Source organism: Oratosquilla oratoria, chromosome 23 (assembly GCF_046742065.1).
Source record: "Oratosquilla oratoria isolate Oo_2021 chromosome 23, ASM4674206v1, whole genome shotgun sequence".
NCBI lineage: Eukaryota > Metazoa > Arthropoda > Malacostraca > Stomatopoda > Squillidae > Oratosquilla > Oratosquilla oratoria.
Genome location: NC_134799.1, coordinates 2,097,748 through 2,124,371, shown reverse-complemented (window position 1 = coordinate 2,124,371; position 26,624 = coordinate 2,097,748). Strand labels below are relative to the sequence as shown.

Genomic DNA, 26,624 nt, shown 5'->3' with positions numbered 1-26,624 from the left:
TTATTATTTTTTTTTTTTGCATATTCATATAACGTTCCTCTTTTTAGTCATTTAATCTGCGTGATACTGGAATAGAACCAAATTTCCCTGTTGTCCTTGAGTTTATACAACACTATATCAAAGAAGCCCTCGGATCAAAACAAACTATTCCAATAGATTTCACTAGGTAACAACATTTCAATTTTGTCTTGTCCTTGTTCCCAAGCCGCAGTTTTCCAGTTATCAACATTAAATGTTAATCAGACATCATTTTACTAATAGGTCCTTCAACTTACAAGCCACTTAAAGGTGTTTCTATTTATGCTTTTGTTGGAAACGCTTTGGTATGGAAGAAAATTAAAATTGCAGAAATAATAAAATATTGCATTTATTGTTTGCATAATCAAAACTCACAGGAATGAAAAATATTTTTATTTCAATTATTCCATATTACATCTAAACAAGAATTTGGCAAATGGAATATGATATTTCAATAACTGATACATATACATAACACATTCTTTTTATATTCCATAGCCATGTATATGTAAGTGTGAACTATTTTTCATTAAAAAGGGCAAATTTTCACAAGCAGAATCTGTTATTGTGTGGACTGCTGTTGCTGCAATGCTCTTGTTGCTGCCAACTATGTCTACCCTAGGAATAAGTTCAACATATTGATCAAATAAATTTCTATGAAAGCTTAGTCTGTTACTTCTAAATATAAAGCATTTTAACCCAGTTATAAGTATACTTAAGTCTATGGATTTTTTTTTTTTTTTTTTTTTGTCACAAACCTGGCTACAAATGGGTAGCAACCAAATGAAACAGTTGATCATGGCTTTCAAAATTTCTAACATCTTGTAAAAGACATTTAGTTTGGACCTGTTATTGCCATTTATTTATCACAGATCTAACATATTCAATCATTCACCAGTGGTTGTTGGAGTGCAATGACCTTATACTGGATACATGTACAAGTACTGCCAGAAACTTAGAAAGAGCACAGTGTAATGCTCATAGATACTTGCAGATGAGGTCTTCTGGTCTTCGACAAAGAGACCCACATTGCATTCGGGGTGCCCCAGCCAGATACTTATCAGATATGGTGATGACTCTCAACTACAATTGGTTCTTTGGTACCCTCAAGTACAGTGGAACCTCGGATAACAAATTTAATCTGTTCCGTGACTCCGTTCTTAAACTGAACTGTTTGCTAACTGAAATAATTAGTCAAACACACATAAGCACTACTGAAACAGTGGGATTGTCTGTACAGGCATATGTGTTATTCTTACCCTGAAATAGTGCTCATTAGCAGAGATAAAAGTGTTTCACAAAACTTAATTGTAAAATGGGGCATCTGTTATTCGAGGTTCAACTGTATATGAAATGGTAGATAGTGTATATTAAGGGAATAATACATAACAGGAGTGACAAAATGAATATGGCTGAGGTAATGGCCAAATGCAGGAGTTAGTTACTTAGATTTCATTAATATTCTGTACATTTCTCTTCGTAGGTTTCACCAGCGGTAGTGACTGTCGGAGGTGTTGTGAAGAACTCCATTGAGTAGTGCTGGGCCTGCAAAATACTAGCTTTTATCTTTTTATACAAAAGTCTTATACAAAATTTTTAACTGAACTTTCAATAGGCAGACATAAATCCATTTTTATGGAATATTTAGCTAAAACATTTAGATAAGATATTTTAAACTAGAGAGGCGATATCAATATATGTTTAAATATATATTTTCAAACAAGAATCCTCAAGGATTTTAGACATGAAGACCCTGAGCTTCACTACCTACAGCTTGTTCAAATCCTGGTTGGTAACATCTCACAGTAAGTTACACAATCATGGGTCAGCCAAAATTGCAGCTTGTAGCTATGGTAGAGGTGGTAATAACATGAGCTGATTCCAGCCTAGCACCAACATAGTGGGAAGTTTATATGTAAAGATACCCCACATAGGTCCAACACTAACACTGACACTCACAGACTATCTACTCCCACCTTCTTCCACTGACCACAATGATTTGTGTGGTACATGTAATGGCACTACTAGAATGGATGCAGCAGGCTGTGATAGGTGTAAACAATGGTTTCATCCTGCTTCTGTGTGTTTAGGAATCCAAGACCAGTTGATAGCCAATATACAAAAATATGAAGGAAATGGTGTGGCATCTACATAGAATGTCACTAGAACTCATACAAAGGAGGATATGTACCTGATTCAAGCAACTACTCCTCACTGTGAAAAGAAATGTAAAATGGTCCAAACAACTTCCTCTCAACTAACATCATTGTCTGAGAAGACAAACAGTGGCCACAGTCAACCCCTCACCAACCTTCCTCCACCCCATCATCAAACTACGATAGAGACTCAAGCATTCCCACCAACCTCGCCAGTTACCATAGTGGCCCTGCAAGCACAGAGGACACTTGCACTTGCTTCCTCCTAGGCCTCTCCTCCAGACCTGCAGGAGTCTGCCCCCTACCCCCAACCTGAACCCCCCTCCTTTTATGACGAAGGAAAGCATGTGGGAGTTTGTCACCTCCATGGCAATTGCCTTGCTGAAGTGGATCAGAATGATGGACACCACAGTGACTAGGGAGCTGATGAAGGTTGTAAACACCGTCTTTGACCAAGTCACAATCCCCAAGGCCAATGCTTATTTCATCCTGCAGGTAGCTGCTGTTTCCCAAGCAACCCTCACTCCTTCACGGACCACAGCAGAGCTCCCGCTGGCTTCAAGGCCACAGCCAAGAAAAACAGTACTCGCCCTCCTCCCCCTGTTCACAAGATGGAGCTCACCAACCCTCCCCCGAGATGATGCCTCCGCTCCAGCTCGATACCCACTTCCCTGACAACGGAGACAATGGAAGTGGACAGCGACCCCCCACTAGCCCCGCCTACTGACGACAGCTACCAGTTAATGATGTCATCCATTTCATGCAGGGGCGAGAGTGAGACAGAAGTGGAATAGCTGCTCCCTGACTCCCCCAGGCCCTACTATCTCCCTTTCCCCACCTCCTCCACCATCCCCGGCCTACGGCCTTGTTGGGAAGATCCATGTCCTAGAGGCTACCCTAGGCACCGGTGACGTCGAAGTAGCCCTCCCGCAGGAGATCAACAAGTTGGACCATTGGCCACACCGAGTCAGTGGGTACCAGGTATACCATACACCTCGGGACAGTCACTCAGCTTTGCCATTATTGTTCGGGCCACCATTCCAAATGAGCCCGTGCATGCAGTGCCTTGAGGTGAACAGGTAGAGGCTTTGACTGCTAGAATCACCCTGGCTAGCGGCATCCTCCTCCTCTACAACATTTATCGTCCTCAAACAGGTGAACTGGCACATGAAGAGATACCAAGGACTTTAATGTGCATTACCCCACCTTCCGTCCCTTCCAACGGTCCAATCCAACGGGGCACACCCTAGCAACGCTGCTTGAGGAGATACTTGAGGTCACCCTACTGAACTTTGGGAAGCCTATTCACATCTTAGGATGGCGACTGGACCTCAGTTTGCTCTCTACGAGCATGGCTCAGTGTGCTCACTAGTGACCACTATGCTATCGTCACGACTTTAGCCGTGGACCTTCACCACCACGATGCTGGAACCTGGGGAAGGCCAACTGGACCCTTTTCCAGGAGATAGACCGCTTGTACTGGTTCTATGTCACCCACGGGATATAGATGACCTCCATGAGAATTTCGTCGTCGTGGTCCAAGCCACTGCAGAACAAGCTGTTCCCAAGACAAAGCCAGGTTTCAATCAGCAAGCTGACCGGTAGTACTATAACGACATTGTACGGGAGCAGAATTACCGAGTCAACATGTTTCGTAGATTTCTGCGGCGCCATCCATACATTGAAGTACGGACTCTTATACGCTCTGCCACCAGGCACGCGTGGGCAGCTCCACGCAGAGTCCAGGAAGAAAAGTGGCTGGAATGGTGTGAGACTTTCTCTGCCCAAACCACTGCTAGCGCCCTCTAGAGGAAACTGCGGCCGAAAAGAGGTTCAGTCCCAACAACAGGCAGAGCTGTTGGTGCATCAATTTGCGGATCGCTTCTCTACTGCCCAAATCCCCCTCCCTGTCAGGCAGAAGCTGCACCTGCTCAGACTGGGCAGAGATGAAATGGTACACACTGTCATGACACAAGTTCCCCCAACGTACTGTCCTTTTACACTCGAGGAGTTCCATTGGGGTCGTAAGATGAGCAAGGTTACTGCTCTAGGCAACTGGGGTCAGGTGGGAAGCTGGTAGCACCGGCACTCGTCATTGCTTCTTGGGAAGCAGCGCAACTCCCGGCGGAATGGAGAGAGGCAGATGTTACCAATTGCCCAAGCCCAGGGACCCACTCAGCTACAGGCCCATCTCCCTTTTGTCCTGAATTGGCAAAACCGCTAAGCGGATGGTCCTCATTCACCTCCTGAGGTGGATGGCACCCAATACAATATGTATGGATTTACGAAGGGAACGACAGGCAGAAACCGATTGTGTGACATTCCATCTTTGCCTGGTCGGTAGACAGCCTGCCATTGTCATGTTTCTGGATTGGAGAAAAAATCGAGCTGGCGAATACTTCTGCAACCTTGACTACCAAGGGGGTTCAAGGCAGAATCATGTCCTGGATGATGGACAGGATGGCGTGATTGCACTTCCAGGGGCACCTATTCTCATGCCACAGGAGAAAATGGGACCCCACAGGCAGGCGTTCTTAGTCCTAACCTCATTAACCTGCTCGCGGAGAACCTGGTTCTCCTCGAACTCGGGGAACACATACGATTCCTAAGCTACGCGGACGATCTCGCGCTGGTGGTCACTGGGGACGGCTGCCTCCTTCATTAAGCTTAGCGGGCACTCAGTTGCCTCTCCCAGGAATGCAAACAGTATAGAGCGAAGATCTCGACTGCCAAGACCAGGGTAATGAGTCTAAGGACTCAGAAACAATACCCCTTCCTAATCTTCAAGGGGGCATATTCACCTGGGTGCCCGTCTATCAATACTTGGGCATCTGGATTGGTTCCAGGCTATCTTTCATTCTGGTGCATGGTACAAGGTCCTCCGGACGTACTACATTCAAGCGAAACGTTTGGCAATGGACTATGATGTTGTGGCTCTCATCTCCCTCAGATCGTTGGACAGTCTCTAGGTCCTGCAAAACCAGGTTCTCTGCACCATCACTGCAGCCCCTGCATGAATCTGTATGAATAATTCTAAGAGAGGAGGCAGGAGCGGCCTCTCTGGCTAAGATCGATCACAGGCTCAAGGAGTGTTACTGACGTCATCCGGTTATGAAAACAATGGATAACGCCTACTTACCGACGTCAGTCCAGCACTCGCTGAACCTCTTGCACCGTTAAAACAAGTCTGCAATGTTTCACTGGATCCCCAGCAATGTTGAAGTTCCAGGCAACGCTATTACCGATAATGCTGCCAAGGCAGTGACGAGGTTCAGCAGGATCACACTGCCCCTGGCGCCCACGATCACACAAATCAAGGGCGTCACCATCAATAAGGCCAGATTAATGGCCAGGGCCGACCATACCAGCCATTTTGAAACTTCAGACTTGGCACGGCTGTACTACCTCATCACTAAGTATGAGGCCATTCACCTGCCTCCTAGTGGAAGGGCGTAATCCATCTTCTACTAGATCCACCATGGATATCGTTGTGGGTGGCAAGTGATACATGCAGGGAGATGATCATGAATACTGCAAACTTTGTGGGGGTGCGGCACAAGAACCTCTCCACCACTACCTGCTAGAGTGCAGAGCTACTGTCCTTCTTCGCCTGGGTCTCAGCCCTGTCACTCACCTCGGAAGGACTGGCGCAGGATATGACAGTATCCCCCTCAGCTTCCCAAAGGGACTCCTCCCTCTTGACGCTGTCTAGGATCAAGAGGTGCCTTCCCTTCCTGATCTCCTCCGGGTACTGCCACTCCCAACAGAGTTGCATAACCTGGACACCTCTTCTTGAGTTTTATGTGTAATCTGTTTCGGACCGTCGCAAGGTTGGAGTCTGGGTGGATGCTACCACCCTCATAGAAAAAAATATATATATATTTCTCACAAAATAGTAATATTAGGACCACCAGCAGCAGGTACTTGTAGTTGGTCCACTAACTTCGACGGATTGCTGAAATAATATGGAGTTCGAGTGACTTACTTTTCCTGTGCACCTTGGTTTTGGTCATCACTGAAATGCTGCAAGGCCTCCAGGGTTGACAGTTCCTCTTTTATTGTTTCTATTTCCCCCTGGAGTCTGAAAAAAATATGCTAAAAGGTAAGTGATGGTAAGGATATATACAATATAGGATGCATTTAAGTTTTCGGATATAATCATAACAAACTACATGTAAAAAGGCAAAAATAACAAATTATATTTAATACCAGTGTGCACAATTATTGAGAAAAATTGTACTCAATTTTTTAAATATATATTTTATTATTATTATTATCATTATTTTTGTATGGGGGCTAGTGATGATTTTGGTCACACTCCACCACACTATTCTTAGAAGTTAGGGGAATGAAAATACTGCGAAAAATAAACGCGAATGTTTGTCGTCTTCCGCCCTGCATGCAGAGTTATCCCAATTCTCTCACAAAACGGGTCACTGAATTCTTTTCACTTGTACACAACTCTTGTTCACACAGAAGTGACACGTTACACATAAGTTTCTCAAATAAGGACACTAAAAACAACGAACAGGGGCGGCGAGAAGTGAGAACGGTTGTTGCATTCCGTGCAGGCGGGTGACGCAAATCAGACTAAAGGGGCTATCACACTGGGTTATATTTCCTCCCACATCCTAGTCATATTCTAGTTATCCAAATGGAGGTTGGAGGTATGATGTGGGAGGAAAAAAAAATAGCCCGGGCAGTAATGGAAATGAGTCGCCTGTGAACGAGTTGCCGCTGCTCGGCTTCTGTGAATCGCGAATTCGCGAGTATCAAATCATCCATCAATTGGGTTTAAGTGTATATCGATTCTTTGTTGTATTCTTTTTCTAAAAAATATTTAATCCTTAGTAGAGATATTAATTTTAATATTTCCATTTTGAATTAATCCCTTTTTAATGCAGCAGTGTAATTATGGGACCTGACGATAAAAATACGATTCTAATCCCACACTTTCGCTGCTACTCTTGGTAGAAGGATAGTATGATTTTTAGGGTGACTATTCACTCAAGAGGGTGACTGGGGTCTACAAGTGTTACAGTAACCTAAGCGATTTCAGAGTTATGATGGAGAAAATAGACAGGCTCCCATGAGTGTAACACGTTTCCTATATATCATAATTAGGCAAAGACAATGAGGTAAAAACAAATTATTCAAGAATTCAAAACAGGTCATAATTAAAACTGAATCAAAAGAAAAAAAATGTATACCACACACTAGACTTAACCCTATTACACATGACTAATTGAGATATCCAAGAATGACCTCATCCGGAGCAGGGTAAAAACAGACTAAAAGAGGCGAGGGCCACTTGGTCCGCAAGGAGGTGATAAAAAAAAAAAAAAAAAAAATAATAATAATAATAATAATAATAATTCCTTCACTATTCAGTATCATGCAACTAAATATTTTTTTCACTTGAGCAAAAATAGATAATTAAATAAGTAAATAAATGAATAAATACATAAATAAAGAATAATAAGTGAATAAATGAGTAACTGTGGTATGGGGGGGGGGGGTAACAAGGCTACACTAAGGTTTACCTTTGTATTTCTGGGCAGTTCCCCAGCTCAATCAGCGAGTCTCTCTCAGCCTTGACAGAAGTGAGTTCGAGGAGGAGTGCTGTCTCCACACTGCTATCTTCCTGCTGCATGCTCTTGATTTCCTCCCCCAGTTTGCGAATATCCTCTCTCAGGGAGACTTGACATGACAGCTTATCTTCCAGCAGCTGAATCTCTGGAAGGAACTCAAGTTAGAATGATCTCCTTCACTACTATACACTAACCTATTTGATATTTTTCCCAGGCCAATGTTAGGGTCCTTTATTCAACTGAAGAAGGCCTCCAGAAAAAAATATATATATTATAACTACCCTCCCCCCACGAAGGAAAAGTCTTTTACAGTTCTGATCATGTTATTTTGAGGTAGGTTCGTGAAACTGATTGATAATTAATCTTTAGACAGGATGGGTGACGATTCACTCTACCTTCCGCCCTCTTACACACGTATCCTTTTACCTTGGATACCATCATGGTGTCATCCTTGAGTCATGCAGTATCCTATTTCAATTATGCGTGAACTAGGGTGTTCCAGGCTAATTAATATAATTCCCATTTACCTAATTGTAGTATACAGTAAGGGAGCTATGCTCGAGGGGCTCTGCTTCTTATTCTCTAATTGTTTTACATGCGCATAACAAAAAGCCTTTCGATGACAACTTTATTCCTGAGTCCCACCGTAACCGTCACCTGTTACCTCACATACCCATAGAGAATCTCCTCCCAGCCCTTCCTACCTTCTTATTCCTTATCAGCAAGGCTAATCCTCACCCTGTGATCTCCCTCCCTACCTTATCTTTCTCCCGAAAAGATAATTACCACTAAGTTTCTGCTCCCTCCCCCTGATCCCATATCAGTAACGTGCAGAAGTCTGGTGATGCCCAGGGCAAACTCTTTGATTGCATGCCCCAGAGATTCAAGTATAATGCCTAGTACTGAGAAATATTATGAGAAGGGAAGATATTTTGATTATGTAGACACAGATGAAACATAAAATAAACACTTTATTCGATTTAAATATAAAATCAACCAAATTTATCGAGCTCCTATACTCTGCATCTTTGTGGTCAGGTCATACAAAACGCGTCTCTGGCCTAGCGACTCTGTTGTCGTCTGCATGGACTATGGACTTCCAAGGCCAGACCAACCGCTCGCGCCGGATCGGTAGTTGTAGGAGGGGAAGAGATGTCTCTATGAAAATGAAAAGATAGTTGTGTATAATAGAGGGCTACTGCCACCGGGCGTTTTTAGGGATATTCATTTCGTGGTGTCGTCTGCATGAGAAGTCGCCTTGCAATCCGCCACCACATGTCCTTTCTCCCCTCATTCAAAAGACGTCTGTTCTACCCAGTGTATACCTGCCAATGAACTATCCACTCTCCTATCCCTACATTCTCTACCGGATCCGGCTACAAGAGCAAAATCCTCCTTGCAACTAGCTACTTCCTCCACAAGGCCCATCTTTCTCTATTACTCCTGTACACCCTAGCATACATCTGACATAAACTGTTCTAGCATTATCGTTTTCTGAACTGCCTCCAGTAACTTTATCTCTTCAACCTTCCACCACTTGCCTAGTATTTTGTTTATCGGGTGACTTAAACGTGTGTATTCATCTACCTACCTATTTGTTTAAAACACAGAAATGTGCACGGTAGAATTCTGGCGTAGCTTCGTACGCCTACAACACTTGTCTCGTGAAAACCGCATAATACATCCTGTCTTTCGTCTCCAACAGAAACACAAATTGCTTTCCCACGCGAACTGAACGCATCAATGTAACACACTACGGCAAAGCCAGCTTAGGGACACCACAATGTCCTCTTCACTGGATTTCGACGCCAGACTGCCAGCAATATCTCTCAGCTCTCCGTTGGCAGCCCTGCTTTTACCCGCAATCAACATTTTCAGCGAATGTGCTTCTGCTGTCTCCTACCTTTCACGACCAAACTGAGGCTCTCGTCCCTCTCCTGTTTTTTTTTTAATTTTTTATTCATGCTGACGTTTTCGTTCCCTTTCCCCTGCCTTTTTTTTTCGTTCATGCTGCTGTTCCCATCCGTCCTCATGCTTTCGTTCCCTCTTCTGCCTTCAACTTCGCTATTTCCCTTTCATTTTTTCTATGCTTTGCTTTGTGGTTTTTAAGCCACCGTATAATACATATTAAGCTCTTCCTCCCTGACATTCGTCCGACCGTCCATGGCGCTATCTGTTTTCAAACTTTCTATGCTCTAGCCATAAAATGTGAGCATTCCACTAATCGCACGCAATTGGATACTTCGTCCCTTGAGCCTATTTACCTATTTGCATGCACTTCCTTAGCACCTATTTCTCTTATTCGTAAGCCAAGCCAAAATGTAATCCTCAGCCTATCACTTGGTTTTTGATAGCAGACTCACTAGCACGTGCCCATGAAGACCAATTCTACAATCACGCTTCCTCCTATCAAATAAAATCTTTATCGCTGCCCATAAAACTAGACAAAATCTTAACCAAGACTTACCTGGATTATGCAGGCCTGCTATGGTTTATGCAACTTTATGTGGAGTATAGTTACTTTAGACTCCAAGGAGGATTCTACTAACGAAAGTCTGGGATGACAACAGACTTTCCATTGAATGATAAAGAATGGAATAGACTTAGTAAACATGTAGTGAGCGCTTGAAACAACTGGTTGGTTTCGGGCAACCTACGCACCACATTGGAGGCTTCCTTCTTCCAGTCGAAGACGCTGGATCTCCTTCATGAGTCGTTGGGGTCTTTGGACATAGCCGAGGTCGTCGCAATCGATGGAGTCTAGAAAGGAGAAGGCTGTCGCTTCGAACTGCTCATAGCGAAGGACTGTGCGAGAGTAAGCTTCCTCCTTTGAAAAAGAGAGAAAGGAGGTTTGTAAAACGTTTGTTTCCTTACTGCCAATGCCCATGTCTTGCGTGCCCATAAGTCTTGTGTGCACGCACAGAATGGAAGTCTTCACGAACCTCATCTAGAGAAATGATGGTTAAGCAATGAACAAGTAAACCCTTTCGCTGTGCAAGAGATTTCCCTGGGCCGAATAAAGTTGCCTGGTAGTAGCTACAATAAATGATTTTAAAAACATATATTTCACCTGAGTAAAATGACTTGGCGGCAACTAGAATAAGTATTTGTCATACAACGCACGTGATCGAGAGGAAGTCCTGTCGTTTTATAAAAACAAAATAAAACAGGAAAGTAAAACTCACCTCACGCTTGTCTGACGGGAAACACTTATATCCTTTAGAACAGAAAAGAAAGAGGTGACTTGATAGCAGTGTTCACGTCACTGAAGGGGACGAACAAAGTTAAGAGAGAAGGTACCTTGCTTTAATGTGGGAAGGCAACTCCTGATATTGAGGGAAAAAAAAAAAAAACAAAAAAAAAAAAAATATATATATATATATATATATATATATATATATATATATATATATATATATATATATATATATATATATATATATATATACCGTATCACAAGTCTGAACGATGTGAAGAAATATAATTTTCCAAATAGATGGGTAACCTTCTGGAATAACCTAGGCCCTAGAAAATAATATAGCACAGTCTTGAACCATGTATGAGTTGTAGGTATTATAATTGGAAAATAAGAAATAGAGTCCCCACAAGCGAGCTTCCTATATAATACAAATAAAGGAAGTACAAGTACTCGTACATACACAGCATGGGGTATTGACTGCATGACTTATGTAGTCAATATCTTGGAGACTATCAATACGTACCAATTCTCTGAACATTCCTTTATGGCTGGAGACTACAATCAGAAATGAATATTGATCACTTTAACTTTTACTATCCCTCCGTTCTGTCACTAATCCTTCATATTTACTGTACTTTACCAATTCCACAACTCTTCGATACGATATTGTCCCAAAGGGACGCGGTGCATATTTCCGACAAAATACTAAACGCAGAGAAACCTGCGCGCGCATACATTAGTTTTATCTGCCAGGCACTGGTGCATCAGTTTCAATCACCTCAGCTATGTGTGTATGTGTGTGTACGCGCGTTCGTATGTGTTTCTCTATTTACTTAATTGTAATATACGGGAAGAAAGTTCTTATATTGAGATCTTGCCTTTTATTCTCCAGCCTTCATAACTAGTTTTGAAATAGTTTGTGGATACAGCTTGGGTAATATTAGATTCGAAGTTAATATACAGTATGAACATCTATTTGGAAAACTAGTGTCTGACACACTTTAGATATATATTCTTTTGTTTTAGTCATTATCTCTCGAATCTCTCTCTTTCGCCCCGGACCATGGCATTTTCTCTATCAGCTATTTGTTCTATTACATGTCCTGAAAACTACAGTCAAATCGTCCTTCACTCTTTCTCTTCCAATGGCGTCAGGTTCAATGAAGAAAAGAATTAATTAAAAAACAACAGATAATAAATACCATCGAGTGTTGTCTACAGATAACTTATCACCTGATATACATATCAGCAAAGGTGTTGATTAAATATACAGGCTATAGGCGAATATAAAAGTAACTTCTCATTAAATAGACGAGATGAAAGAATCGTAGATTATCTAATCCGCCATGGATTTTGCAACAATCGTCGTCTCGGCATACTGGTGAATGACACAGGATGAAATAGAGTTGCGGAAATTGAAAGCAAGAAACATACCATGATTAAATGAAAGAAGAGAAAGGGGTGATTTATTATTAGTGTTCAGACTATTAAAAGATCTCGTGATCTGACGCAAGTCGAAAAGGCACTAAACAAACAACAAAAACCGAAATAAATAGATCTAAAGAATGCCAAGAAATACAGCTTTCCATACAGATGCCTTAATTATAGGGAAAGCTTAATTGTTAATATAGCACAAGCTAAGTCCATATGTAAATTCAAAGCTAGGAATATTATTTACAGAAAATGAAACTCTACTTCGTGAGTTCAGAATCCTTATCTGCAGAGTACGTTTAGGTAAAAACAAACGCGGAAGGAACTGTCGTTGGGTACATCTCTCTTTCCCTAATCATCTAATGGAAGGCGTGGGTATTAAAATTCGACGTCAGCATCAAATTGAAATTAATTCCCACTCTCTTGCGATATCTACTGGCATTCGAACATGATTACTGCATGTTTTATAGTCAGGGTACAGAAACCCTGTCCTAGATTGGTGGAGGTGTGCCAATTGGATACACACTCTTCGCATTTAAATTTTCGCGGGCTTTTGTGTCCATAATAATGCTTATGTGGTAACTTTTATTGTTTGAGTTATCAGTACTGATTATATATTTTCTTTTAAGGGTGTTTTTACCCCATCTGCATATATAATATAGCCCCTATAAGGTAGTGTGTATCCAATTGGCACAGTTCCCACCGTTTACGTTACGCTTGTTGACATCGGATGGGAAAAGTCAAATCATTATATATCTTCACATGGTAGCTTAGAAACAAAAATTTTTGTATTGTATATGTAGAAAAAAACACTATAATTGTATACACAACTCTATAATAGAGAAGGAATTGTCATTATGTAGTTTTTTCAATTTCATTTTAGGTTGTCGAAACCAAAAATGAAACGTACTATATACTACACTGAAGATGAGTTAGCACAGCATGTAAACTCTCATGAGTTTCAACGTGGTTGTGATAATACGGCGGTGACAATAAATGAAAGTAATCTAACCATCGTGACTGTAAATGAGGGTTCTAGGAGAGAGTGCCAAGGTGGCACAGTGCTCGCAACATCACCTATTTATAGTTTTTGCGTCGCCAGAGACATTTATTGAATGCTTAGAAGGTCCTCATAGGGATTTGAGTGCTGTCATTACATCCTGTCTTCCCCTCCCCCTCTAAATTCCACATCCGGTTACCTCCTCTCCCTCAGTGCATAGGCCTACACACCAATCCCCCCCTCCCCCCTCTCACACTCCACTTCCGTCTCTATGTTAGTGCAATTTCATACAAAGAATATATTTTTCACATAGAAACACAATTTCATAAAAGAAAAATAATTACATGCATCATTTTTACACATTACACATAAAAATTCATTTCCAAAATTCCCATTTTCATTTAGTCAGGACGAAGTTTTTTTTTTTTTTTGTACAATTGAGGTTTTAAAGGTTTTGTGTGAGATGAATTGACATATGTAGGTCATTGTTATAATGTTTTTTTTACCAAGTTCCTCTTATATTAGGCTCAGGAACACGTAATCTCAATCCTTTGATTTTCTGTCAAAGTTTTTTTCAATTGTTCATAGTTGTCATTTTTTATTTTGGAATTACGTTAATTTTGTATTAGCAGGACTCTACGAACCCTATATTTATATTATAGTAACTTTAAATGGACACAAAATACACGCATATATTTTATTTTAATTTTTTATTCTGTGTATCCATTTGGATACATGCCCACCGGAATCGCCAGCGCGCGCCACCTCCACCAATCTAGGGAGGCACATACAGTATAAGATTTTGATGCCCACATATTTATTCAAAATATAAACAACAATAAACTATATTTTTTCGAAATTAAACAAAATTTATTGAAATATGGAAAATCATGTTTACTTTTGTATGCATCCACTTTAATTGTAGTTGAAAAAATTCTACTTTTTTATTGCAAAGTTTGATCAGATCCTCGATCTACTCGTATAAGTCGTAAAGATAAGGAATCCAACCTGTCTTGTTGCATGGTTGCTCTGATGGGATTTTAAATGTACTTCAACTTGTGAACGCTGAGCTGAGCAATTTGTGTAAACAGGCGATAAAAATATGTGGTACCCCCATTCTCCTCATGCCAATTATTAAAATATAGGCAATTCATTTCAAACCGAAAAGGGTATGCTTGCGCCCGCGTTTACGTAATCGCAGTGTACAGAAATTGAGCAACGGTCATTTCGTCTCGTCTCCTACTCTACTTAGTTTTGAATTCATGTTCGGTTCCAGATTGACTTATATTCTTAATTTCCAATTATCATATTTAGATTTGAACACTTGTAGTGTTACATCTTGAGTTATAATACCTAAGCCATTCAAAGAAATTATGCATCAATATGGAAAAATATTTTTTACATTCTTTAGACGTGTAGTCTTCCTCTATTCTCATTAACTCTTAAATCCCTTCAATCCCTAATCTAGAAATCTATTTTCCCGATGTAGTCTATCCCCTTTAGTGACTTGAATACAATCACATCACCTCTTTCTCTTCTATCTTTCAAAGTTGGCAGACCCATTGCTTTTAGTCTTTCCTCATAACAGCCAGACTGGAAACCAGTTTAGTTGCTGCACTTTGTGTTCTTTCTATTTTGCTTATATCCTTCACTCTATGTGGGAACTATACCACTGACACATATTCTAGTCTTGGGCGAATCAAGGTTTCTGTGAGTTTCTTTTCATACTTTTTTTTTCGTCCATATAAGGAAAAGCCAATTTAACCGTCTGCAGCAGACAGTATGAATTTTCCCACAATCCTGCTGTTATGTTTGTCAGGTGACAGGTTGTCTTTTATCAATGCTCCCAGATATTTCTCTTTTTGTTTTCGTAATGGATTCGTATCCCATAGAATATTTTGAATGTAGTCTTTTGCAACTATTGCCCATTTCCATTTTTTTTTTTTTTTTTTTTATCAAAACTCATTTTCCATTCTTGGCTTCTTGCAAAAATAGTGTCTGGATTTTTTGCAATGGCCTACAGTCCTCCTCGTTTTTCACTCTTCTTGTGATTTTTGCATTATCTGCGAACATGCTGGCATAGCTTGTTGTATCCTCCATTATGTCACTGACATGGACAAGAAACATTATTGGTACAAACACTGAACCTTGTGGAACTCCGCTCGTTACTACTCTCCAGCTTGCCATCTTATCCTTTACTACTGTCCCCATGTACCTTATCTTCAAAAGACTTTCTTCCGTTCAAGTAGTTTACTTCTTAGTCCTCCAAAATGCTCAAATTTCCACATTAGTCGACTGTCAGGTACTAAATCAAAAGCCTTTTGTAAGTCGAGGTACACACAGCCCACCCACCCCTATCTCTTGCAGCACATTGATCACTCTGAGTAAAAGCTTAAAAGGTCTGACACGCAAGACCTTCCAGATCTAAAACCAACCTGGATGATTAATTATCAATATAATCATCTCTTCGAGATATTTGACCCATCGATCTTTCACATTATTCTTGATCCCTTTATTAACCTTATCTAGATCTTCCTGCAGCATTCTTCATCGTCTTTCACTTCCTTCATAACCTTAGCATCATCTGGAAATAGGCTTGCATAGCTATCCTTTTAATTCATGTTGTAGTTTATGTAGAATAGAAACATTACAGGTGCTAGGACTAAGCCTTGCGGTACCCCACTCATCACTTCTCTCCAGTCCCAACATTTCAACTATGTTGTTCTCATAAGTCTGTTACTTAACAAAAATCGTTCACACATTTCAGCGTACTCCATTGATTTAATACATTTTTCAATTTCCATATAATTTTTGTGGCGTTTTGTGTGTTGCGTGTGTGTTTACCTATTTGTTGTGCACAGGGTTGAAGCAATGCTCATGGTGTGTGTGTGTGTGTGTGTGTGTGTGTGTGTGTGTGTGTGTGCGTATGTGTATTTGTGTGGTGGTCAGGGAAATTTATTTTCATTGATACGCATTTTTAATCAAGTAACAATTGTATTTCTGCTTCGGAGAAGGTAAAACATTAGGGCTGATAACACCAATCTGCCTGTGGAACTTCGCCCAATCAATAAATTGCCCAGATCACTAATACATTCACCTTTGGAACTCGTTAAATAAGCATGTTTCACGAATTTCACTAAAAACTGTGCCACGCCACTTGTAAGTTTGATCAGAAAAACAATAAGAAGAATAAACGAAGAAAAAGAGAGAGAAAATTGTCAATGGCGTTGTCTATTTATTCTACTACTACTACTACTACTAAAAAAAAAAAAAAAAAAAAAAAAAAAAAAAGGGTCTAAGCTTTTCCGAAACTCACCTCAGTTGACCTGGTCTTCCGTGTTCGCTCCTCTGCCTCCCGTAGTCTAGAGGAATAATGCTCCACCAGTTGTCCTTCGAGTTTAAGGCCGATCTCAAGCTGGACCTTCTGCTCCTCGAGGGCCTTCACTTCTTTCTCCAGAAAGTCACACTCATGTTCCAGTTTGACGATACTCTTTCGGTGCTTATTGACTTCGTCCTGAACTGCAGGGGGAGAGTGTTGATTGAAAGAGGGAAACCAGAAAGAAAGAGGAAGGTGCCAAGTTCATCTCCTTCTGGATCAACACCAAGAAATTGTCCTTGGGATTCATCTGGACTCCAACCTGGCCTTCCGTGTGCCTCATCCAAATGTTCTTTACTTTTCAAGAAAACGAAGATATGAAAGATTCTTTGACTGGCCTTGCTATGTTTCAAGACTCCAATATCAGACTCCGAAGACAACTTGAGTTGCATTACGAAAAACCCATTTTACCTATTTTGACAACATTCCCACCCCCGTCCCCCACTCAGACCCTATCATAATGATTCCTATAATGTCAACACTACGGTTGAAGCAACTACGGATTATGAAATTGCATATACCAACTATCCGTAATGGTATGTTTAAAAGAACATTTGAAAATGCGTTCAGAAAGAGAAAAATGGAACCACCAAACCTTATACAGAATTTTCTGCCTTCAATCATTCTCTGTTGGGAACATACACCGGAAATTGTGTCGCTTCCCTCACACGCCACCAACCTTCTTCAGTTTCTTCTCCGGGCAAACCCAGCCACGTTTATGTGGAGATTTGACCATGTTGGACGACTAAGAGGCAAACTAATCGAACGGATGAAATATTTTCTGAAGGGAAGATACATGAGGAAAAGGTAAAGGTATCAGGATGGACAGCAGTGACAAGCGGAGTTCCACAAGGTTCAGTGCTTGTACCAATAAAGTTTCTTGTCTATGTTAATGACATGATTGAAGGTACACATTATACCAACATATTTGCTGATGATGCAAAAATCATGAGAATAACAAACGAGAAATGTAGGTCATTGCAAAAAGATCTAGACACTATTTTTGCATAGTAGAACAAAGAATTTCAATACCAAAAAAAAAAAAAAATGCAAAGTACTGGAAATGGGCAATAGTGGCAAAACACCATCCCACTATTCCTTGGGAAATTAATCCATTACAAAAGTAAAAGAGGAAAAAGATTTGGGAGTGATGGTATAAGACAACCTGTCACCTGACAAACATATCAGCAGGACTGTGGGAGACGCATCAACTGCTGCAGAAGATTAAAAAAAAAAAAAAAAAAAAAAAAAATCAAAGAAACAATGACCTGTCCAAGACTGGAATATTCCATGCGTTTTTTTTTTCCCCTTGGTTTGCAGGACCAGTACCCTCTCGGACACCTTACAAGTGGCCCGGAACAGTTCATATACACGGTTTGTTGTCCACGCGATGCCACTCTTATTTATTTTTCTTGGTTTGCTCTCTGAGCTCTCTTCCAGGAGGGAAATAGCTGTCGATCACGAGTCCAACACGTGGTCCAAGACTATGGTGAATCACACAGGCTTGGTGGTACAGTGGTACTGTTCTTGACCGATACAATCCAGTAGCGATCCAAGTCCCGCCCAAGATTGAAAATGAAAATACCATTGTTACATATTGACTGGCACTTAACTCTGGTGGGCAAGTTGTGCGTGTGTGATTCACAATGATCTTTGGATCATATATTGGACTTGTGATCGACAGCTGTTACCCTCCCGGAAGAGAGCTCAGAGCTCATATATGACCAACCTATGGATTAACCTTACACGCACACAAACACACCAAACTCCCCGCCCACGAGAGTTGGAGCAACGACTCGCATCGCAGCGATATTGAAATTGTTTCAGCCCCCTGGGCGGGATTCGAACTCGGACCGCCGTAGTGGCGGCCGCGGACGCTACCAATGCGCCGTCGAGTATGTGCGTGTGTGTGTGTGTGTGTGAAATTACAGCATTTCCATAGATCGGGCCATATGAACTCTAATCCGGGTGAGTAATAGCTGTTGATCATAAGTTCAACATGTGATCCTTGACAGTGATGAATATGACGTACACACACTTGACGGCGCAGTGGTAACGTTCGCGGCCGCCACTACAGGGGCCGGGTTCGAATTCCGCCCAGAGACCGAAGTAATTTCAGTATCGCTGCACTGCGAGTCGTTACTCTAACTCTCGTGGGCGGGGAGTTGGGGTGTGTATGCGTGTAAGGTTACAGCATTCCCCATAGATCGGTCATATATGAGCTCTCTTTCGGATGGGAAATAGCTGTCGATCACGAGTCCAACACGTGATCCAAGACCATGGTGAATCACACACCGGGGTCGTGTGGAGTTTCGTTCCACACATGTGAACTCATTAATTTCTCAAATTGCATTCACTTTGATTGGTTAGTGCGTGTAGGAAAATTTGTACTACCAAGAACTGTTGATGACTATTTAACATACTCAAATCATGACTGAATTTTTCATTAATAAACGGTTTCCCGTTATGATCTTAGTGCTGAATTTGTTTTTATACCACGTGGATTACTCTTATCGCCGTCTCATTGACTGAATAAATAATTCAGTGTGTTAACAAGTACAAGAAACTGATTCAACTTTTACGTAATCTTGAAGAATTATTTATACAACTCAAAGTTGTTGTTGACACTTCTCAACAACTATTTTCAGTAATCATACGCTCAATTTACCTTCATATAGAATTTTTTTCCTTTTCATCAGAAGATCCTCGGATTGTTCAACCGATGCGAATACATGCCCTACGCCGGTATCCATTCTGTCAAATAGAATTTGGTTATCAAGATCAAACACCGTCAGACGGCGTCTCTTTTAAAAGTTTGGTAACAATATTGAAATAACATCAATATTGTCGAACGATTAAATTTGTATATTGAATGGATCATCTCTGAAGTTATCTTAAGTTTTCATGTATTAATTTTATAAGTATATACGTAATTTTTCAAACAAAATAGCGGGCAGAATGTGCATAATAAATAAAGAATAATAATTAGCAGATGCTGTTTAGACGTCACTACTCTATATTTTTGTATTTGTGATTTTCAGTACAATTTAGATATTTTTATCTAATAAAAAATATTTCCGAAATATTACACAAAACTAGTGAGTTGCTGATTTGATTACACTATATCCCTGGTTCACAGTTCTGATGTGGCCATAGACATGGCAGGTCAAAAGTTCGAGTATGATGAGTCGGGGAGTACTTTTTTCTATTTTATAACTAGTTTTCTAGGATTGGTGCTTGTACCATGCACATTTTACTTCTGGCCAGCAGAAGAATTACCGGGTAAGTTGTGCAAATGAGTTAGTTACAGAGTTATTGCTGATAAACCGCTAATTTTCTGGCAAGTTCATGGATCCTAGTGTTGATTATTTGTTTGTGGGAACATCTATTTTTGTCCGGATATTCAAACACGGGCATCTTTATATTACATATATTGTGTACATGATTAGCATTATGGAACGTAATGTATGTATTATCATTGTGCCGGAGAAATGCGGAAGTTTGTGGGAAGTCAAATAACGGGATCCAATCTCGGTCAGGCATATGCTGTTGCTTCTGTCTATGTACACCGATACCTGACAGAACTGTCAAGTGAACTCGAAACAAGTTAGGATGCTTACCTGAACACATGTAGATGAGGAACGAGAAGATATTTTCATATGGCAATTAACACTACTAGCAGGTTGATTGTTGATGCATAATTCACATCCATATGCTTGTCATACTTTACCTGGAAGACAACTGTCATAGGTAGTGATATTACATGGTCTAGAAGAACATTCTGTGTTTGTTCAGATGTGAGATGAGCACAGGAATTCTAGAGGTCTTGTCCACAAATGCTATATTCTCATCCACCTCTCCAATACTAAACATTTAAATGAGTTAGTACCCTATCTTGTATTTACCTAGTTGTATTTTGCAGGAAGGGGAGCTATGCTCGTGGTGTCCCGCCTTTGTATCTCGCAGTGTCTAGTTTACCTTTAAACTCATGAATGGTTTTTGCACATACTATTTTATTATCCAGTTTGTTCCAAGTGTCCAATGTGCCAGAGTTTTTGTGGCCCACCGCTGCTGCTGCCCATAATGGCTCCTCTCTTTACACGTCTGATCAGACATGGACTTATTGGCTACCTGGCAGGTGATAGTGTATCTTGCTACTGCCTACTCATCCAGTAGGCTTTTCAGAAAATTGTCCAGCTTCGTCATGGAAGTATCTATAGAACGCCTGTTCATATCTCGGACTTGTTTAGAGAGGGTGTTGAAGATCCCTGGCCCACCTTAGCTGAAGCTTGATACTAGTGGTCTTGATTTGCGCTGATGTGCATGTAGGCATGGAACTTTCGGATTTCTTCCATTCCTTTTGTTCTTGAAGCCAGACTTTGTCAATTGTGAAGAGTTGGACATAATGCTTTCCAGGATTTTTTTTAGATTTTTGTTATCCAATATCTGTTGTTTATCTGTTGGGAGGAAAGGTCTAGTCGTTTCAGATGATCCTAATAGCTGAGATCCATCATCTGTGATTTGCGTAATGAAGGCTCATGTGTACATCTTGTTCCTGGATATCTCATTTTGTGTAAAAATCAGGGTATTACTCCACAAGCACACACCTAAGCAATATGTTAATAAAAAATTATATATTAATTTTGTAAATTAAAATACGTCGACGTAATATGTTTTTCTTGGCAGAAATCAATAAAAAAAAATGCTAAAAGTGATAACACTAACTACAATGTCTGTTGAAGAAGAATGGGGGAGGAGAGAAGACGGGTGAATGGAGAATGGTTGTATATTGATGATGTGATGCATGAGGTGGAATGGATGGGGGGTGAGGGAGTTTGTGTGAGAATTTGATGCAGCCTGAAGGGATTTCTCCCAGTCTTCTTTTCTGCATGAGGTGACGGAGAGGGGGGGGGTCACTGATTTAATGAAGCTGCCTTGCTGTGGATGTGCTGTGTCTTGCCATACTGCTTCTGACCCAGGGCAGTGGACAAGATGAAGGGATGACCAGTCATCCAGGAGGTGCCAAGATAAGAGGGAAGAAAGTGGAGTGTGATTGGGATGGAATGTATGGGAGTGGTTTTATGCATTTGTTTTTTGGCTACCTCCCGTATAAGGGGGAAAAACCCTTTGGTATATGTATGTATGTACAAGTTGGACATTGACAAGGTTCGAGGATCTAGGATTGTGTTTGTTGTCGAAGATGAACTAACAGAAGTCAAACAAATTGGTCTAGTGTAGACTGATGACCTCTAGAGATGATAAATGCATACTCCATAGAAGATTAGGTTGGGTTAAGTTAGGTAAGGTTAGGTTAGACAAGACCAATTATTAGACTTCCATTATATATATATTATTTTCCATTTTATAGATAATTGCAAGTTACTCCTTGTAGTGCATACCAGTAGCAACTTGTACCTTTTGGAGGCACAATATTTTCCACAAGGATAAAAATGCTGAAAAACTAGTCTGTACGGTATTCCTTCAGGGAAAGAAAAGTCTCAAAGAAATTGGGAAAATGTGAAGTTAGGATGGGGTTGGTTAGGTCAGGCAGTGTGTGAGGAACCTACAACACTTTATTTATATATATTTAAAATCATATAAAGGTGTAAGTACAATGTATGTGATGAGAAAATGTAAACATTTTCAAGTTAATAGTATAGTAATTGCCTTGTTGCCTCTGGTTTCACCAAATGGAAATCCTGGAGCACCTGGCAGTTGTCTGCAGGCCTTCAAATAGATATATTTGGGAAGAAATGGACTGTTGCCTGTGTTGTGCAGGTGTGCGACTTTGTTAGCAGCTGAAAGCTTTAGGAGGAAAAGGCAATCTCTGGTTACCGTATTAGCATTGTGTTTGAAAAAGTAAAGTATAGTTGACATAGATCTTGGGCTCAGTCTGGAGACTTAAGTGTTAACTTTTCAGGTCTGTTCTTACTGATGGAGATGGGGGTGGGGGTTGACGGGTTTAGAAAATGTATAATTCTGCTGTCCATTTTACAGGACCGTGACAGCATATACCTGTCACTGGTCTTAACTAAGACTTTGATAAGCAGTTTACAGTTTAAGAAGTAATTTGTATCTGCTGTTTATAGATATGAAGACTCTTGAGAAATTGTTAGATATGACATGTATGATAAAGATCCACTGAGGTACAGGGTGTTGTGGTCCAGCACCCTCTTGTAAAACTTTTCCCTATTGTTTGTTTAACTGTTTTTAGCCCTAACATTATTGACAAAATATATATATATTTTCATTAACCATTGACTCTTCTTACCCAAGAATATTTAAATTTGTGAATGGTAGGAAACTTTACTGAATATTTCACTATATTTTTTTTTTTTTTTTTTTTTTTTTTTTATTTTTTTTTTTTTCATACTTTGAATATTTAGGATTTACCTCTGAGGGCAACAATATCTGGTTTCCTGTCTTCTAAACAAAATAATTCTTGTAATTTATACACTATTAATATATCAGCATTGCTGTAGAATATCAAACTTACCAAAGAGTTTTGTTTACCCAACTGCAGTATACAGGAAAGGAACATTGCTTTTAGGATATCATCTCCTACTCTTCAAAGTGTGTATAGGAATCTATTATTATTGACAGGGCTATTTACAGTAGTATTAACACCAAAAGTTGATAATTGTTGAGTTGCTGGCAAGGTAGATGTGTGAGAAGATTTTGGCAAAAGGTATGGATGTGGCTTTTACATGAATAGTGCTTATGCTAGGGTTGGGAATGGTTAGTATTTTGAGTTAGTAGGTCTGAAATAGGGTTGTTATACCACCATGGTTATTCAATGTGAACATGGATGGGGTGGTTTGGGAGGTATGTAAATGCCATGGTGATGGGGAGTTGATGGAGGGAGGTGGAAGGTGAAGCAATAATTGTTTGTTGATGACAGTGCACTTATGGCTGGGTCAGAGGAGGTGTTTGAGGCAACTAAAGACAGATTGAGAAGGCATGTGCCTATCACATGCCTTCTCAATCTGTCTTTAGTTGAAAGTAAATGTGGGTAAAAATAAAGTATGAGATGCACAAAGAATAAGGGTGACAATGAGTTGGGGGCAAGTCTTAAAGGAGAGAGGCTTGAGGAGGTGGTTAGTTATAGGTATTTAGGCACATGTAAAGAATGGAGCAGTGGAGATGGAGGTAAAGTCTAGAGTGAGGGAAGCAAATAAATATCTTAGGAATTAAAGTTGTCACAAGAAATGGGTATCTGGGGATGGATGCAAAGGGGTATAGGAGGGGGTGATTGTTCCTACGACACTGTATGGGACAGAGACTACAAAGGAGGCAGAAAGGAGAAATTTAAATGAGAAGTATGGTCAGGGTTACGAGAAAGAATCAAGTGAGAAATGAGGAAAATAATGGTAGTGGAAAGGGAGAAGGAAGATAGTGATGAAAGAATACTGGGTTGGTTTAGACATATGGAAAGGATGGGTGAAGAGAGACTAGCAAAAACAGTGTGAAAGGCAGAGATTGTCTTCATGATTTTTATTTTATTTTGTTTATTTATTTATTAATTATCTTTAATCTTTTAGAAAGTGGCTGTTGCCAGTTATGTGGGAGACATGTCTCCCACAAGAGATTTGGAGAAATGAATTTATGTGAATCTTGTTATTATGTGTCACTTGTGTACTAGATGGTATTTAAAGTTTATCTTCCCTCTTCTAATATAGAGAGGTGCTTTGAACCACTCTGTATTTCTGAAAGCTAACGGAACTGTGTTACTTTTTGACAGCGGAGGACCCAGAGAAAAAGAAGGAAGAGTGTCAGTGTGATGGCTGCCGGAGTAAAAAGGAGAGGCTCCGTAAACCAGCAGCATGGAAGGGATGGAAAAAACAAGTACAGTAAGTATAAATAAAAGGGGAAATAAAGATCTTTTGGTTTTAGAATATTCTAACACGGGTACATCTTGAATTACCCAATTTTGTTGTAATGCAGTGCAGTGTGGAGGACAGGTGGATGGAGTGAGCTTAAGGGGAAGACAGAGAATGGGATGGAAGGGATGAAGGGGAGTCCTTGGGTATAAGGGGAATAGAATGGATGTCAAGCATGGAAAGGAGGTGGCAGGAGGTAGGTGTGAGTGGAGAGTGGTTGTGGATGGATGACTAATTGACATGCCCTGAAGGGATTTCTTCTCTTCTCCTACCCTAATGGGAGAAGGGGGGGGGGGCAGGCTTGCATGTCCCTATAACCTAATGAGCAAGGCTAGAGAGGGATTCAGCTAAGTAGGGCAGAGGGTTACCTATGCTAGCAAGGTTGCCAGTGAGGAACCAAACAAAAGGGTTTCTAGAGCTAGGCTACCTGTATGGGTCAGTGGTGCCACTCACCAGAATGACCACCTTTTGAGGTCATCCTGTGCTGGATGTTTGGGTGTCTGGGCTGAAATGAGTTGTGGTGGTGGAGGGGTCTTAGCTTTCGAATCATTAGGAGTGGTTCCAATGGGGACAAAGTACCCTGTCTGTGGCACCCAGTCCCAGTAGGCGATTACCCTTGGTCCCTGGAACCCTCGGAATGTCACCCTCTGGTCGTATTAGAGATATTGCACAGGAGGTTCAGTCTGGAACTTGCACTACCCCTACTGCTATCTCTTTTGCTGGACGACCCTGTGTATTGCCTTTTGAGTCCTGCCTTGACATGGTGAAGTCAATTAATGTCTGTTCATCCTTGTCATTCCATGCTATCCACTCTGCTTTCAGTCAAGCCTTTTGGAACAATTCCTTGCACAAGTTTCAGATATGAAGGTAAATGTCTCTCCTATTGGCGCTATGTGACATTCACGTCTGATAATGCTGCCAGAACTGCTCTTGAGGCAATAAATTTTCTACATCTTGAGGACAACAACTTAATTGCTAAGATCATTCAATCAAACCATGTAGCTGATGATGAGAATAATTATTGCCCCATCCTCTTCGATGCTGCTGAAAAAGGTGCTTCCAACATTCACCACACCCCCTACACCTTGTTGGTTTGTGGCATATTATAGAGAATACTGAGATAACTTTGTTCACACTGTTAAATATCTAGAAAGAAAGATTGGAGTGCTCAAGTATGGGAAAGGTGTTGATCTGAGCTAAGGTTATAATAGGCCATGGGGCTTCTCTGTCTAACTTACCCTTCAGATTAAATTTTTTTATCCATCAAACCACACCAGACATGTAATTACTGCAAAGGGCATGTTCCTTTTTATTAGAACTCTTCAACTTTATTTAGAATACTGTTGAATTTCCCATTTTGTGGGGCGTTGCTGCAATTATCCTCATCCTAAAATGTGGAAAAGGCCATTAATTGGAAAAGATAGTAGATATCAGGCTTATATGGTACTTTGAGAGGCAGTTGTTGCCAGTTCAGTATGGATTTTGAAAAATGTGGCCTATGTCTGATGTTCTTTTATCAGCCTTTGGTGCCTTTAACATTTTGTAACAGCACCACATGACCACGATGTTGCAGTGCCAATAATAATGAATCAGTCAATCAATCAACTTCCTCTTATACTGTTACAAGTTATTTAAACTATCCCACACTGAACACAGGCAGTGCAGTGCATCTCATGAGATCTATGGGAGGGCCTGCAGACCTGTCAGTGTTCTCTGTGTTGCTGCAGGTTTTTGGTCAGTGGAACTTGAGACAACAGGTTTTGTATTAGATCTGGGAAACTTGAGTATTTTGAAGAGAAACTGACATAATTTCAACAAATGACAAATATTGTAGTGAGACTAGGATCAAACAAATATTGTTTGAACTACATTCACTTAAAATGATCGGGGAAAGAACTTTTAAACCTTCTACTGCAAGACAGTTTTACATGCTTCCAGTTGATTAAAGATGACCCAGAAATTGAATATTTTAA

At 40.5% G+C, this 26,624-nt stretch overlaps 2 protein-coding genes across 3 annotated transcripts in view; one reads left to right on the top strand and one right to left on the bottom strand.

The window, feature by feature from the left end:
* Positions 1–382: 382 nt before the first annotated feature.
* Positions 383–19,582, bottom strand: LOC143037663 (uncharacterized). The gene is made up of 6 exons (XM_076206190.1): positions 19,440–19,582; positions 16,712–16,914; positions 10,427–10,592; positions 7,718–7,910; positions 6,160–6,255; positions 383–1,563 (listed from the first exon to the last, which is right to left on the bottom strand). The coding sequence occupies exons 1-6, from the start codon at positions 19,522–19,524 to the stop codon at positions 1,464–1,466; spliced, it is 843 nt and encodes a 280-aa protein (XP_076062305.1). The 5' UTR covers positions 19,525–19,582; the 3' UTR covers positions 383–1,463.
* A 311-nt stretch (positions 19,583–19,893) lies between these two features.
* Sec63 (translocation protein Sec63) overlaps positions 19,894–26,624 on the top strand; it is a 30,575-nt gene continuing 23,844 nt past the window's right edge. For both annotated transcript variants that reach the window (XM_076206438.1, XM_076206437.1), the window contains exons 1-2: positions 19,894–20,053; positions 24,513–24,621. In XM_076206438.1, coding sequence (XP_076062553.1) covers positions 19,930–20,053; positions 24,513–24,621 — 233 coding nt within the window. In that variant the 5' untranslated portion in view covers positions 19,894–19,929. The remainder of the gene's footprint in view (positions 20,054–24,512; positions 24,622–26,624) is intronic.

Bases quoted from the DNA above. Each gene is read 5' to 3' on its own strand.
- LOC143037663 (XM_076206190.1), bottom strand. From the start codon at position 19,524: ATGGATACCGGCGTAGGGCATGTATTCGCATCGGTTGAACAATCCGAG. The intron at 16,915-19,439 runs GTAAATTGAGCG...CTCCCCCTGCAG, and splicing joins GAAAAAAATTCTATATGAAG to TTCAGGACGAAGTCAATAAG. The intron at 6,256-7,717 runs GTAAACCTTAGT...TATTTTTTTCAG, and splicing joins AACTGCCCAGAAATACAAAG to ACTCCAGGGGGAAATAGAAA.